The sequence below is a fragment of the Corvus kubaryi genome, unplaced genomic scaffold (assembly GCF_017639235.1).
Source record: "Corvus kubaryi isolate FWS band 111438036 unplaced genomic scaffold, C.kubaryi_AGA036_p1.0 74, whole genome shotgun sequence".
NCBI classification, from domain to species: domain Eukaryota; kingdom Metazoa; phylum Chordata; class Aves; order Passeriformes; family Corvidae; genus Corvus; species Corvus kubaryi.
This window is the reverse complement of record NW_024582061.1, coordinates 5,265,876-5,280,642: the sequence shown is the minus strand read 5'-3', so window position 1 is coordinate 5,280,642 and position 14,767 is coordinate 5,265,876. Positions and strand designations below refer to the sequence as shown.

Below are 14,767 nucleotides of genomic sequence, written 5' to 3'. Positions count from 1 at the left end.
ATGTTTTATTTTCAAATAAACAGGCAAATGGACTGTTATTTCTATAAATACTAACAGGATCATGCCCAAGCACTGGGATTTTTCAGCCTGGAGCAAGAGGAAACCACACATTTTCTGTTTATTTTTGTGGGTTTTACTATTTTAAGTAACATCAAGCCCTGGACTGAAGATATTCTGGCATTTCTGGTTAATTTGAAGGAAAAAAAGTCACAATAATTTCTTAGCAAGTTAGGTCAACTTATGCTAAGTCACTGAGTGATGAAAAATATTCTCTGTGACAAGAATATATGCAATGTCCCCCTGGATCTCCATCGCCAAGTCTTTTGCAAAGAAGCTCAAAAGGAATATACAGGAAAGTGGGAAAATGGGGAAATGGTTGATGGATGGCCTGGTCCTACTCACATGTACCCAAAACTACTCATGTGCCATCAAAGTGGGATTGGGTAGGGACATTTGGGAGCTGCCCCTGTCTCCTTAACTGAGAACACATGCTGACAGTGCTATTGGATGCTCTTTTCTGGTCTCTTTCCCCTGACCTCAGTTTTAACACACACATGAAAGACAGAATAGCAAGGTTCTCGTGCTGCCTTTGGAGCAGTAAAACCTGGGCATCAGCTGTGTGGTTTAGACTCATGCATCTGTAAATGTTATTTTGGTTTTCCTTTGTGGCTGGCTATTTATCTTTTGAAGGTGCAGGAATGAACAAGTGTCTGGGTTTTTTTCTGAGCAATACCTGGCTTCACTTAGTAATAAGCAGTTGATTATCTGCAGGTAACAAAGTAGTGCTTGAGAATTTTAACTCACTTTCTGAATAGACAAATTCAGACACCATTAGATGACTGAGGTTTTACAAAGGTATCAGAATATCCTTTGAAACTAAAGGCTTTTTGCAGCCCAGAGCTGTTCCTCTAAATCTCTGCTCAGTTTGGAACAGTTTGACCTCTGCATCTCATTTCTTTGCAGTAATAAAACCCCCTAATAAATAAAAAGAAAAATGATTGAACTAGGTAAATACAGAAAAATTAGGGAAGGAGAAAGCTAATGAACTTAATTGCAATCACTATACCAGTATTGCCTCGACTTAAAAAGTATTGATTAAATAACTGAATATTTACATCTTGTACTGGACCCGCTGAAAGCAAATGATGCATTGCAAAGCAAACAGAGGCTGACCTTTGCACGTTTTCCCATCAGGCTGCAGGGTAAATCCAACCGGGCAACTGCACCGTACCCCTGTCGCGGTATCCTTGCAAGTCCGATCACAGCCTCCGTTATTGACAGCACATGTTTCTGCAGAATGAAAGAGAGAGAGGGAGAGAGAGAGGGAGAAAGGGAGTGTAATGAAATGCTCTGGGGGAGGGGAAGGCCGCTGCCTCTTTAGGGCACTATTACAACATATTAAAAGCAATATAAGTTTTAAGCAAGGCAACTGAAGCAAGCTCAAGGTCATCAGGGTCCGTGTACTGGTTTTGACTGGTAAATCATTTCCACAAGTCATGATTTCTTTTCCCTCCCAAACTGGAGATTTCACTTAATATATTTAGTTACTGTTTTTCAACGGTCTTAGACAATAGGATGGGTTATTACATATGAAACAAATTTAAAAAGAAAAAAAAGTAATTGCCTTTCAAAGCAGAACCAAACATTCTGTTTTGTATCAGTCAATGTGTAGCTGAGATGTTTTAAAGTTCACTTTTAAATGATGTTGTAGGCATAATGAACTTTAAAAACAGTAGAAAGCAAAGCAGCGTGCTAGACTTGGAACTGAGAGTTTAAAACCCTTAGTTAAGAAAGAGTTAATGGAAAATGAACTACATATATCACTTTGACAAGAATCTACATGCCCAATCTGTTCTTACTGAACTACAAGCAAAAGGCATCTGGGTTTTGTCCACTTAAAGCTTTTTGCAAATTGAAAGGAGTTTGGAGTGGGTGGGAGGGCATAATTGAGGTCACTGAACCCATTCCAAGCCGTGTCATTGAAATTTCCCAGTGCTTGTAGTATGTAGAAGGGTGGCTGGGCAAACACAGGCAAGAGAAAGTTGCAATACTTCTGAGCTTTTACTACAGTGGGCTGTGACTATCAGGTACCACTAGATTAAAAAAAAAAATCTTCAACTTCATAACAGAAAAAGCAAGAACCCCTCCCTCGCTGCCACTGTTTGGTGTTACTCATGTATGCACATGCACACACCATACACATGCATATGCACACATACTCACAAACACATCCATACAAGAGATAAAAGGCAAGGGAAATGATTAACTTTGCTTTGATCCACAGAAAGGAATGGATGTAAGGATGCCAATTTAGCACGTCAGTTTGAACTGTACATTTTTCTGAAAAGTATTTACTTCAGAGAGTAAGTCCTTTTAATAGTATCTTTTTCAGTTCCTCTGGATTTGATTAAATTAAAATACCCCACTGCCCCCCAAGATTGCCATTATTCTACTCAGCTCACCTCTTTCCCTAAAGAGGCTTTGTCATTACTTACTTAGATTTACAGACTCCTATTGCTGAATATTCACAGCCTGTGTCACAATTGTACCCTGTGGACAGGGTCTGACAATCAGCTATAGGATATGCTAATTGGGAATTGCCTTAGAACAGTACATTGATCAAAAATTATTTACACAGAACAGAACAGGCTTTATCTTTCAATTGACTAGTACTAAAAGATTTTTATTTTAAAGTACCCTGTGCTTTGCCCTCAAGGTGAACTCAGACTGGCCCTTTGGAGGGACTTCACTGCTTAAAAAAAAAGTGTTACTGGTTTTTTTTTTCTTTTGCACTGGCACAGGCCTCTCCATCAGTTGTGAAATAAGCTCCTGGCACTTAAGAATGAACTGAAAGCATGGATTTGGGGCACACACGCATTAACAGCATGGGACAGATCTCTGAGCCTGTATACATTCACACCTGGTCCTCCAGATAGATTTTAAATTTTTACGTCTGTTTGCTATGTAATAACATTGTGTAGAAAGAGCTACCAGTATACAAATGGATTTGCATATAACTGCCAGGAAGCACATCTAACAAACAGATTGACATGTTTTCTGGAACAGCTTTCTGAAAATGGAGCTGAGTCTGGAGCTCCTGATTTTCAGGCAGTTCTTGCTCACCTTGCAGGACCTGAACCTAACTGTTTAAGCGATATAGTTCTGATTTTCATCTACTTCTCTGGGAAGGACTATTTTATACACTTAGAGGCTGAAACTTCTGCTTGAAGAATTCTTCTCAAATGACAATGCTGGCATTTCCATTTGTATGTGAACGTGCGTGCGTCCTTGTGGACCAACATATCAAATAATAATTTTATATTTCAGAGACGGAAAAACATTTCAGGTCATTTAAATTTTTTAACTTGGGCACAGCTTAAGGGCAGGAGGATTTGCCAGGAGTAAAGAGTTAAGGTTAAAACTCAGGAAAAAATGCTGAAGGTTACGTTTGGCATGGCACTGCAAAGAGCAGTAAATCTTCTGTTAGCAGATTAACTCTGGCATATGAAGACTCCTTTATTGCAGTGCGTCAACACGAGATGAACATAAGCAGTAATATTTCTGCTTTCTGGATGACATCCAGTGAAAATGAATAGACACAACAATTTTTTTTTCCCATGTCATGGATGACTGGATCTATAGGGTAAGGGTCATTCAATGAACAAGAGTTATTTCTATGTATAAATAGAAGGAATCAAGCCAGCCTTTCTTATTTTCACACAGATTTAGTAAAACAAACCAAAAAGGATAAATACCCTACAACCTTCCTAGCAACTCTGACTTTCATACATGACGAACTCTTAACAGAATGAAGATCCAAGTGAGCAAGAGGACATGTGACAGTACCTCTCTCACTTTAGATAATTGGAGAGATGTACTGATGAAATTCCTTAAACTCAAGGTCGTGAGAAAACATTGGTAAAAGAAAGCAAACATGAATAGCAGAATGTGGGAAAGAGGCTACATCAAAGAGAGGAGCTGAGGCCTACGCACAGCACAGACCGAACGCGTGACCACCTGTGCTTCTGAGTGGGGTGACACCGACTCATCCTTCACCTCACCGCAATCAAACCCCAGTATATGTTTGAAATGCAAATACAACTTTAAGGCCTCAAGCCAAGAGCAGAAGCAAATTACTTATTTCCATTCTATCACACTGGAAAAGCTATGGAAGGGAAAGAACAGATGTTAAAAATTGGATCAGGTCTTCATGGTGATATTGATCCTACAGATAATTTTTACTGGCTTTTTTCTCTGTAAAAGACAACCTCAACATTTTAGCCTTTTTCTTGTTTGTTTTGTTTGTTTCAAACTTTTTTGCACATTTCTGTTTGGTTTTTGTTGTTGTTGTTCTTCTGACAAGGTAGCAGAAAAAAGAACTGGAAGATAAGTAAAGCAGTGTCATGTTACTGACATTTAGATTCCTTCTGAATTATGAGAAAGATCATAATCTGAAACAATTAGACTCCACTGTTAATTTAAAGTGATGTTTGTAGCCTCATCTACATCCCTATTGATGTACCAGAAAATTCAGGCAGAAACAGGGATCTAAAAAAAAGGACATCTATTTGTATAAGGTGGTCTGGGAGAGATTACATTGTAATTTTCCAGTGTAAGATCCTAATTCTGGAACAAACTCTTGTGTGTCTGCTCAGTGGATCCACAGACAAGAAACAACTAAAATCATTACCTATATGCTATGGTTTAATCCATTAGAACTATTGTTTTAACATCAGTCCACTGTACTACTTCTGGATATTAAAATATCCAATTAAAAAGCACAAGCTTGAGCTGTTGGTCCTTCAGCACCAATGAGGAACACTGACTTAGTTACCAGGTGAAGTTACTCCAATGCCTGCAATGGTTTAGCAGTGAAAGAGCAGCTCTTCAGGTTCTACTTCTGAAGCTTTTGAACTAAAGCAGAATCTCTACCAGGTGGCAACAGGTCACTTTCTTAAGAAGAGTCACACCAGACAGGGTTTATTTGGCTTTGAATACTATTAAATGTTTGAAAGTCCAAACACATGTCTCATGGTTTGAAAATATTTCTGAAAGCCTGATTTTCAGCTTCTTCTATGAAACAAGTAAACATAACCATTTAAAATATAAGCTTCTAATAAAATCTGTGTGGTTGGGTTTTTTTTAAACTAGCCAATTATTTCATAAAGCAAATTTTTGTGACTTCAGTTTATCTCATGAATAAAGAACATGATATGATTTTAAGGGTATTGGTTAAAATCAGGCAAATCTTGGAATCTTTATTATTCATTGTTGGCAGCCTGGTTCAATTTGAACTAAGATCCAAACCAGTTTTATAGTAACTGAGATGCAAAGCAGAACATAATTACATAGGTCTTTGAGACTAGAAGGGATGCATCTGAGGATCATGCTGTAATCTATGTCTTAACTAGATCATTCTCTATAATCTTTGATAAATCACGAGGACAGGTACTAAGACTGGAAAAGGTGAACACCAATGAAGGCAAGAGGAGGGAGATCTAGCACCAAGGTGCTTTCTTTAGAGATATAGAGAAGTCATTCTCTGATCTTTTCTGTTACCCATCACAGCAGTCTGAAGTCAACAGGATCCAGAAAACTCTATTTTTTTCCAGGCTCCTGATCATGACACAATGACTGGAAAGAGTGGATAACAACTGTAAATGTAAGAGCTGCTCTCAAGAATGTATGCAAAACATGCAAAGAAGTCTTAACAGAAGAGAAAAACCCAGCTGTAGTGAAAATAAGAGAACTATATAACCTAAGAGAAAATGGGAAAGGGAAGCCACTGAAGTCATCACCTACATTCAAGGCAGCCTTGCAGCATCTGACTCTTAGGAAAAGCATGAGAGGGACACTGAATGGCACCTTCTTGCTCAGAAGAAGTTGTTGGACTAAATTAAATGACTGTGTTCTGCAGGGCTTATGATTGCCATTTCCTCTGAAGCAGAGGAAGGCTGGACTGACCTCCTGTCTTAAGGCCTTGTGCAGAGGAAAAGGATTTTTTGCAGCAATAGGTAGGCTGTGGATAAAAGACATAGCAGTCCCCCAAAATAAAGAGTATTCTCTAAGTTTGCCAGATTTCTGTAAACTGTTTAGGTTGACATGGTAAGCAGTAAGTACAGTGGAAAGGAAGACTTGGAAGTGGAAAAATGCTTTTTTCCACTACCAAGTTCCTATGTTTGCCCAAATGAGAGCACTGACAAAAGGGCAAGTTAAAGAAAACTAGCAATTCAAACTGCCTTTATTTGGAATTCATTTGCAGTAGGCTAGAGCTCATTGGGGTCAGCAGAAACAGGATGATTGGGCTTTGCTCTCAAAGTGTGTGCCATATTATTTTGATCTTTTTCTGAGTCAACTTTTATGGTAGGCAAGAACAGTTCTTGATGGAGTAGCCTGGAGCTCAGAATTCAGAGAAGCTATCACATCCTACCCAGTAAATCACAGTCCAAGCAAATTATGAGTAACTGTACTCAGATTGTAATCCTATCTACTTCTATACCTGGTCTGAATGTTGCACAAGATCTGAACACAGTATCTTATGCTCAGAATAACTGTCTTAAATTCAGGGATCAGACACATGAACAAGTCAATTTTCATGCAACTAAAGCTAAATGTTGCAAGCAGGACAGCAGCTTTAGTGCACTTACAGTTTTAGCCAGTGCAATGAGGAAGTATATGGATTAACTGGACCATTTTTTCCTAAAGAAGTGCCTCTGAAGTAATAATTCCTGGCAACTGGAGTGGCAAAAAGGTCAAACTACTCTCAATCTCTGTTTCTCAGCAGATGTGCTGTAACTAAAGCTGTTGTAAACTGCTACTGTCTCTGAATCAAGAGATAACCTGTTTACCTATGCTAAGCACATAAAAATGAGGTTTTTTCTCTGTATTTAATTCACAGTGAAACACCAACTTTGAACAACTGAGAAAAGATTAAGGACATCTGTTAAAGAAAGCCAAATATATGGCTTTGAGAATTTTGAGCAGGTCTAATCTAAAACTATTAATTGCCATTGTCTATTATGATTCCTTGCATCACTGTAGTGTTTTGGGGCCCTCATAAGGACCAATGCCAGGGCTCCATTGTGCCAAATATGTTGCAGTTATGAAAAAGTGATGATGGTAAGGTATTAGAGCAGTTCTATGGCAGGGCAAGATCCTGCTCAGCTGAGTGGTACTGGCTTCCTCCCCTTAAAAAATGTTGAATACATTCAGTTTAATACACATAGTGTCTGAAATCAAATTAGTCCTTAATTTGGACCTCCTCTCCTCTCACACCTGAAAAAGCACTTTGCTCCATCTGGCTCAAAGGCTGCCCGTGCAGACATCTCATCTGTTTTCTTCATGTTGGTGCCACAGCACAATCTCCACCAAAGAGAGCTCTTTCTGAATTCCAGATACACTGGACAGTGTTTTTTTCTCTTCCTTTTAACTTTTATCCAGAAATAATTTTAACTACTACTGGTAGGTGAAGTGCATGACCATGCCTAAGAACAAGGACTACCTAACCAAATAAATAAAATACACTGAAGATCCCCCGCAAATTCTGATCAAAAATGCACAAATCCTGAAAGTCTGAAACTTGGAAGAGATTCAAACTTGACCCAGGAAAGGCCATTAAAAAAAAAAAAATTAAATTCTATGTATTATAAAATGAGCTTGCCTTTACATAAGAGGGAATATGTGGTATGAGTAAGAAAGCCATGAGACAGAGAACAGATGATAAGACTGCTGTTACCATCCATAAAAAGAATTTTACTGCAAGTACATGAGGTACACATGCTATGTGGCAGGAGATCAGGGTACAGGGAGCGACCCAAAGGACAACAGGCACAAGAAGAAACTGAACACACAAAATATTTCAATTTTCAGTTAAGGGAGAACTATGCCATTATCATGCAAATTATGCTCTGTGATGCTGAAAAGAATAGAGAAAGAGCATTCACAAGAGTATAATGAAAGAAACAAATAGCTGTGAACAGATGAAGGAGAAACTGAAAGAGCTTCATACTCAGGCAATGAAAAAGGTGAGACAGAAAGGGTAACTTGCAGGATGTGGAATTCTTCACTTCGTTATGCTTGTCTCCTCATTTCCTTGCAATTTCATGATTGGTAGAATTTTATTTGCATGAAAATAGGATGAGAATTCTGCCCTGCCACATAGGGAATGTGTGAAGAAACAACTAGGTGAATCTTACACTGAATCATGAACCCTGCAGCTCTCAGTTCAGAAAAGCTCGATTCCTCTTCAGGGAACACTACATATTTAGGGAATGTCACTTGATAGATTGGATCAGGTGTTTTATGAGCATCCTATGAGTCCAGTCTGGCTCTTAAAATTAACACTTGTAGCTGTGGTGCTCTCTCTAGGTAGAGAAGCTGCATTTAAGAAAAACTGAAATTCTCTGAACATCGCGGAAGAGCATTATCTCCTGACCTTGGATAAATCCTTTCATTTAAAATGGGAAAGCAAAACAATGGAAGGTATTACCAGGAATTCTGGATAAGGTCAGAGTCTTTATTGTCAGCAAAGAAATGAAGACAAGGGATTTTTACAGGAAATAGCACACCATTCACAAACTCAATAAGTAAAAGTGATGGTAACTCAAGATGAAAAGATCTGCCCTTGGGAGACAGAGAATGCATGAGTGACCTCAGGGATTCCTTCCCCCTGCTTGCTATGATTTCATACAGCAAAGTAGAACTGACAGAAAGAGTTAAAGTGAGGTCTTGGTTTCACAGTCAGTAACTGAATTATAGAACCTCCTAGCAATATGCCTGCTAATGAAATGTTTGCAATTCTTTATTGATTAAAGCACAAAAGGATTATGATGCATACAGAGCTGCACACTTGGTTTTCTGACAGTGAGCATTTCTAAATCGGTAAAAGCCATTCAGAAAAATAAAGACATATTTTAAGTAATTGGGAAGAGTCCTAGGAGGCAGTACAACAAAGCTAGGTACTGAAGTACATACTGGAAAGGTGCTCTTGACTTAAAGTGAGCCTTGGTAGGATAGAAGTTAACTGCTTCAGAACAGCACTTGAAAACAAACACTAGCTTGTCCACCACCCTGCTCTCTGAGACAAAAACCTGGGAGTAGTATCACCTGGAAAACCTCATTCTATTTTGAAAGAAGACAAAAATAAAGTCTGCAGAATCCATGTTTAATTCACGTTGGAATATAAGAATTTTGGAAATTGTCAAACCAGAGCTCTTACACTCTTTACTCCAGTGTTTGGTAATTAAGGCATTAAATTGCATGTTAGAAACCCAGGTCACATATTCTATGCTTTTATGTTTACTGAAACTGAAAAATTCCTAGCCCTTTTTAGGCTACTGATTACCAATAGGGGCTCCAGGGGTGGAACATATACATGAGGCAATAATGAGTTAGGCTGACTTTACAGACCAACATTTTCCTTGAACACAGGTGGCAATGCACTGTGCAAGGGTCTTTAGTATCATTTCCTCACATTTTAAATGAATATTCTAACAAGTACATTCTGTCTGTGTACATTCTGTCTCCCTGTTTCTGAAGATCATTCCAGGAAAAAGCACTGTGAAAACCAATTCCCCCACAAAACCTACTTTCAAGAAAAAAGGCTTTTGAGAGAAAACTCTCATCAGATGAAAGGATTTTTTTAGGTTACGAATGCATGGCTTCAGTAAGTTCTACTGTTCTACAGCTCCTTTTCCTGAGCTGCAAAAAAGCTAAATATGGCTCTACCAGAGAGTCCTGAAATCCAGAAGATGGTGGATTTCCATATGACCTACACTATCACTGTGTGGTTTTTACAGCATTTCAAGACAGATGTTTGATTTTGGGTAAGTTATTCACACTGAGTCACCAGAGGAGAGATCTTTGGATGCTGAAAGAACATAGAAGGGAAGTTTCCATATTGATATGATGTCATTTTAAACCTAGTAGGAGAAGATAAATTTAACTATGAGACTCTGGTAATCATAGTTAACTTTGTGGATTCTGTTCTCCTGTAATCAAGAAAAAGTTGTGTGTCTCTACCAAAGAGAAAACAGTGATTCAAAGAGTCCTATGTGTCATACAGAGAGGTGGAAGTAAAAAGAAGCACACTAGCGAAATTAGAAGTTTTTAATCTGCTGTTTATGTGCATGTTCATACAGAGCATAGATCCTTGCAAGTTAAGACCTGAGATTTTTTCAGCCTTCTCAGCTCTTGAATCCCAAGGATTTCCAGGTGGACTAAGAAAAAGACAGGGAGAAGGTTGCTGACCAGGCGAATGTGCATGTGGACATAACATCATTATCAATACGAAGTTCACGCACTGGGTGTGTGCCCTCTGTAATCCCAATTTTATGCAAGATACCTGACAGAGGATCTTAATTAATTAGAAACAGGGAATGCAGAGTACTGCTCTGCTAAGAGCTGCATGACACCTGGAAGTCTCTGCAAGGGACAACTGCAGAAGCAAGGATGGGGCTGTCCTGTCTTGAACTCCTGGGGAGAATGTTCAGCTCACACCTGATGGTTCTTCCTCTGCTCATTACCAATCAGGTAACTAACACAATCTGTTACCTGCAGTGGGAATTCTGTGTGGGAGTAACTATAACTGGGTACCCTCCTGCCACTGAGGCAATCAGGTGAGAGGTGCTCCAGACAAGTCAGTCAAAGCATGCTTGATGTCCAGGATGAACAGGGGCAGCCTAATCCTTAGATAACTGGGGTTTAAGAAAAGATACCATGTGGCTGACTATTAAGCTCAGATGACTCAAGGCATATGAAGTTGAGTACCATTTTTGGTTCAAATGGGTAAATCCAAGCTCTAAATTTGTAAATCCCTCTGCCTTTTTTGATGTAACAGATACAAAAATGCTTGCCTTTGCTACAAATGCTGTAAGTCGTGGCCATAAGCTCAAGTTGTGGGTTTTTTATTCATTATGATAGGAGCAGCTCACTAAAACCTATTGTAGGTACTGGGCTAAAGATATGAAACCAAAACAGTTTTGGGCAGGACAGGATAAACAGAGTTACCTTGGGTGATGTTTCCAGGTACCTTCAGGAGGCACAAGATTGGAGGAAAGAGCTGACCAGCACACAGAGAAGAGAGTACTGGCATGTCATTAAAGTGGCCAAAGTAGGACTTGCACTTGTGATCTATTTGTCTGAACTGGCTTTGGCTGTTTACTGCAATGTTTGGGATCCTTGGAGTTGAACTGATGGGGAAGTACAACTTCCACAGCAAACAAAGAGATGATTCTCCCCCATGTAACATGCAGGGAGGATATTCTCTGTCATAAGCTAATCTGTGGCAGAAATCCCAAATTGCAGTTTCCACAGCTCACACCTCTAGTTATTGCTGTGTAGAGGGAATGGTCTTAGCTCCCTGCACACTCATTTCTCCAGGCAGGTAGCAGGGTGCTCATTACAAACAGGTGGAAAGCTACTGATAAGGTAATGGAAGAGGAGACATCTGCAGAAGTCAAATGATTCTTGCCACAAAAAGGGAAAATACAGAACTAGTGAAAATACTGCCTTATTTGCTGGTTATATGCCAGACCACAGAACAATTCCTAGGAAACCAGGGATGAAATGTAATACAGGTGCCCATATATCCCAGCCCGGCAAAGCTGGTGCTTATTGGTGTGATTTTCCAAATGGCACCACAGAAGCAATCTAGGCAGAGGTAAACTTGAGCAGTAACAAAGACCAGCACAGTTCCAATGCACTTTGCAGCTTTTACCAGCATTTCAGCTGACAGTAAAATACTTTGGAAGGTTCTTAGGAAACAGCTTCCAGGGAAGAGAATTGCATCACTCTCTGATGAGGATTGTAAATAACCTTTCTGATGACCCAAGAAGTCGGTGTCCAATGGCAAAATCCTCAGCTGCCCTGACACAAAGTTAGTTGAACATGTCTCATGAAGGAGTGAATTTCTGTGCAGAGTTTGGATTTCTGAACACACCTGTAGCAATGGTATTACTCGCACCATTTTGCTTCCCTTAAGCATGCAAGGGAAATGACTGCACTTCCTCAGCTTCAGGATGGGCTCACTGTCCTGTTGCTCTTTGCTATACTCAAAAGTACTTTGTACACCCCTCTTCTTGTGACAAGAAGGGACCAATTTTTTTTCTTCTAAGGCCGGAGCAAGAACATTTTATGGCCAAAGTGAGTTCTTACAACAGTGATCTCTGGGAAGAATGGAAAAGGGATTGAAGATGAGGAAGACAGTGTTGGCAGTTGTTTTGAAGTCATGTCATGTCAAGCCCAAATGAGCCTGATCCATTGACTACTAAAGTGTAGAGCAAGGCAAATGAAACTTAGTGACAAATGGGTCAGGTCTGCCTCTTCAAGAAGAGCTGACCAGAGGACAGGATCTAACAAACAGCCTGCACAGAACATCATGGTTGTGTTGCTAAAACACTTTACAGATTCATGCAGTCTAATAAGGCCTGTGATGATGGCAATGCAGCAAGTGACTTCATAAGACAATATAAAAAAGAACTTCATTAAATTACTTGGTTCAAAGAGTTGATGTAAAGAGCAGCCAAAGAGCAAAGCAGTATCTCTGACTAGGAGATGAGGACTCCTTGAGTCTAAATTCCAGACAGTTTTACAGTTCTGGTTCCTCAAAGAGGAGGTTTCCAGCTGTCTGTCACCTCTCTGTAAGCACTTGACTTATTTGTAATGAGGGAGCCCGATGACATAGCTGATGCTATGAATTCTATTTCTGTGTCCAGAATATCAAGTTCTAAAAGAAAGTTTCTTAAAGAAAAGTTTTGAAAAGAAACTTCTAAAGTTTCTAAACAGTTTCTAAAAGAAAGCTTCAGGATATCAACAGACAATTGCTCTATAAAAACCTTGTAGCATTTTCGAGTGAAAGACAGTGGCCAAGGAGAATGTTAGGCCCACAAGACTTGATAATTTACAGTTTATTTAATGATAAAGTTCTAGACTGCTGGATGATTTATTTTTACAGCTGTAGACTGTGACGGGGCTGTTTGACTTATGAATTCTATCCAGGGCTATAGCAGCAAAAAGAGATATGGAAACATGAATAAAAGCAACTTCCATTGCTGAAGATGCAACACTGGACAAAATATTTTGAAGATAAGTGTATTAGTAGGGTTAAATGGAAATTTGGTGCTTCTAAATTTGTGTGCCCATACTAGAATGGCTCTCATACAGGTAGGCAGGGCATACAAACCGTGATTCACACTCATTCTGGATTTAGACTGAAAAATATGTGAAATTCACTAGTCCACTCCTCTAACCAGGTAGGGCAGTCTCATACTATGATGCTGTGAGAGAAGAAACAAATGGGTTCCCAAGGAAAAGAAGGTAAAGGAAAATGGAGAAGGTCTCTGTGATGCTCCTAAGAAACACAAAATATTTTCAGAAAAAATTCTGTTATACCACACAAACCAGGGATTTGAACATAATTTTAAGAGCTGAAGGCTGTGCTCAACTAACTGCAAGATGAACCATACCAGATGCTTAAGAAGACCTGAAGACATTGACTATGCCCTTGTGGTTTGTAGCAAATGCAAGGTGTTCTGCAACAAGGGGAATGAAAATGTCCCTTACAGACGATGGTACAGCTCTGGTTCTGGAGCTGTGCACTTCTGCAGGATGAATGTCCTTCCTCATCTACAGGATGCTCGTGGCTCAAGGTCCAGTTTGAAGCAGCCACCATGGAACCAAGGCAGGACCTCTCCAGGAGCCCCCCTGGAGTACAACTAAAGCTGCACTGCTGCCACTCCATGATGGCAATGGCCAAGGGGAAGTGAAGAAGAGGGAAATGAGCTGTATGAACATTCACTGACTAGACAACAGCCATTCAGTGCCATCTCTGTAATGAGAGCACTCTTTACTCTGAATCCAAGTGCTTTTCTCTGATCCAGGGAAATAAGTGACAGCTGGAAGCCCTCAGGGTCTGTCCAAACATGAAAAAGTTAGATGAAAATTCCTAGGCATTGTTGGACAGTTCTAAAGGGAAGTTTCTTGTGGGTCATCAGAGAAGACCAGTTTCTCATCTGCCTTACAAGATCTAGATAAAAATACTTCTAACAGGAAAGAATAATGTGTATTTTTCTACTTTTCTCTGTTTAAGATTTAGCCACAAGTCACAGGACCACAGCATGACTCGGACACAGGCCCCTGTAAAAGCCAGTCTGAAACACAGAGGTGGCCAGTCTTGCTGTAGCAAAAATACTGCTACAGGCAAACTTGTCTAACAGCAACACTGTTCTAAAGCAATCTTGTCAAGCTTTTCTGAGCCTTGGCTGATCTTAAGGGTTATGCAGATCATAGTAATTTTGATAGCATGCAGAAAATGACAGGGGACTACAAATTATCATCCCAGGACTTGCAACTGAAAGCACCTTTCATCAGATTACTAAAATTACATAAAGTTGTCTACTTTTCGTACTCTCCCAAGACTGCCTGCAGGAGGGTCAAAAATCACAGTCCATTTAGAAAAGCTGGGAAAAAAGTTTCCTGAGGAGCCTTCCAGTACTTCCTAAAACAGCTGTTTAGAAAGCATCTGAAGACATATGGAATTTCATGGAAATGCCACTACACTTTGGAAATGAGTAAGACTCCATTAAAAAAATAAATTCTGACTATCAGCAATCAGTAGAAACAAACAAGTCAAAAAGTCCCCAAATATTAAGCCACCCACTCAGATCTCACTCACTAATTAAATTTCTTTTCCTCCTTAGTTAATGTTTTTCTAAGGAATCAGTGGTTTAAACACAGCATGTCCAGAAACTCTCAGCTCTCAGCTGATACC

General features: G+C 39.6%; 1 protein-coding gene across 2 annotated transcripts in view; it reads right to left on the bottom strand.

Annotated features, from left to right (window-relative positions):
* SCUBE1 (signal peptide, CUB domain and EGF like domain containing 1) overlaps window positions 1-14,767 on the bottom strand; it is a 194,612-nt gene that overhangs the window by 66,542 nt on the left and 113,303 nt on the right. For both annotated transcript variants that reach the window (XM_042050680.1, XM_042050681.1), the window contains one exon: window positions 1,174-1,290. In XM_042050680.1, the coding sequence (XP_041906614.1) occupies window positions 1,174-1,290 (117 nt within the window). The remainder of the gene's footprint in view (window positions 1-1,173; window positions 1,291-14,767) is intronic.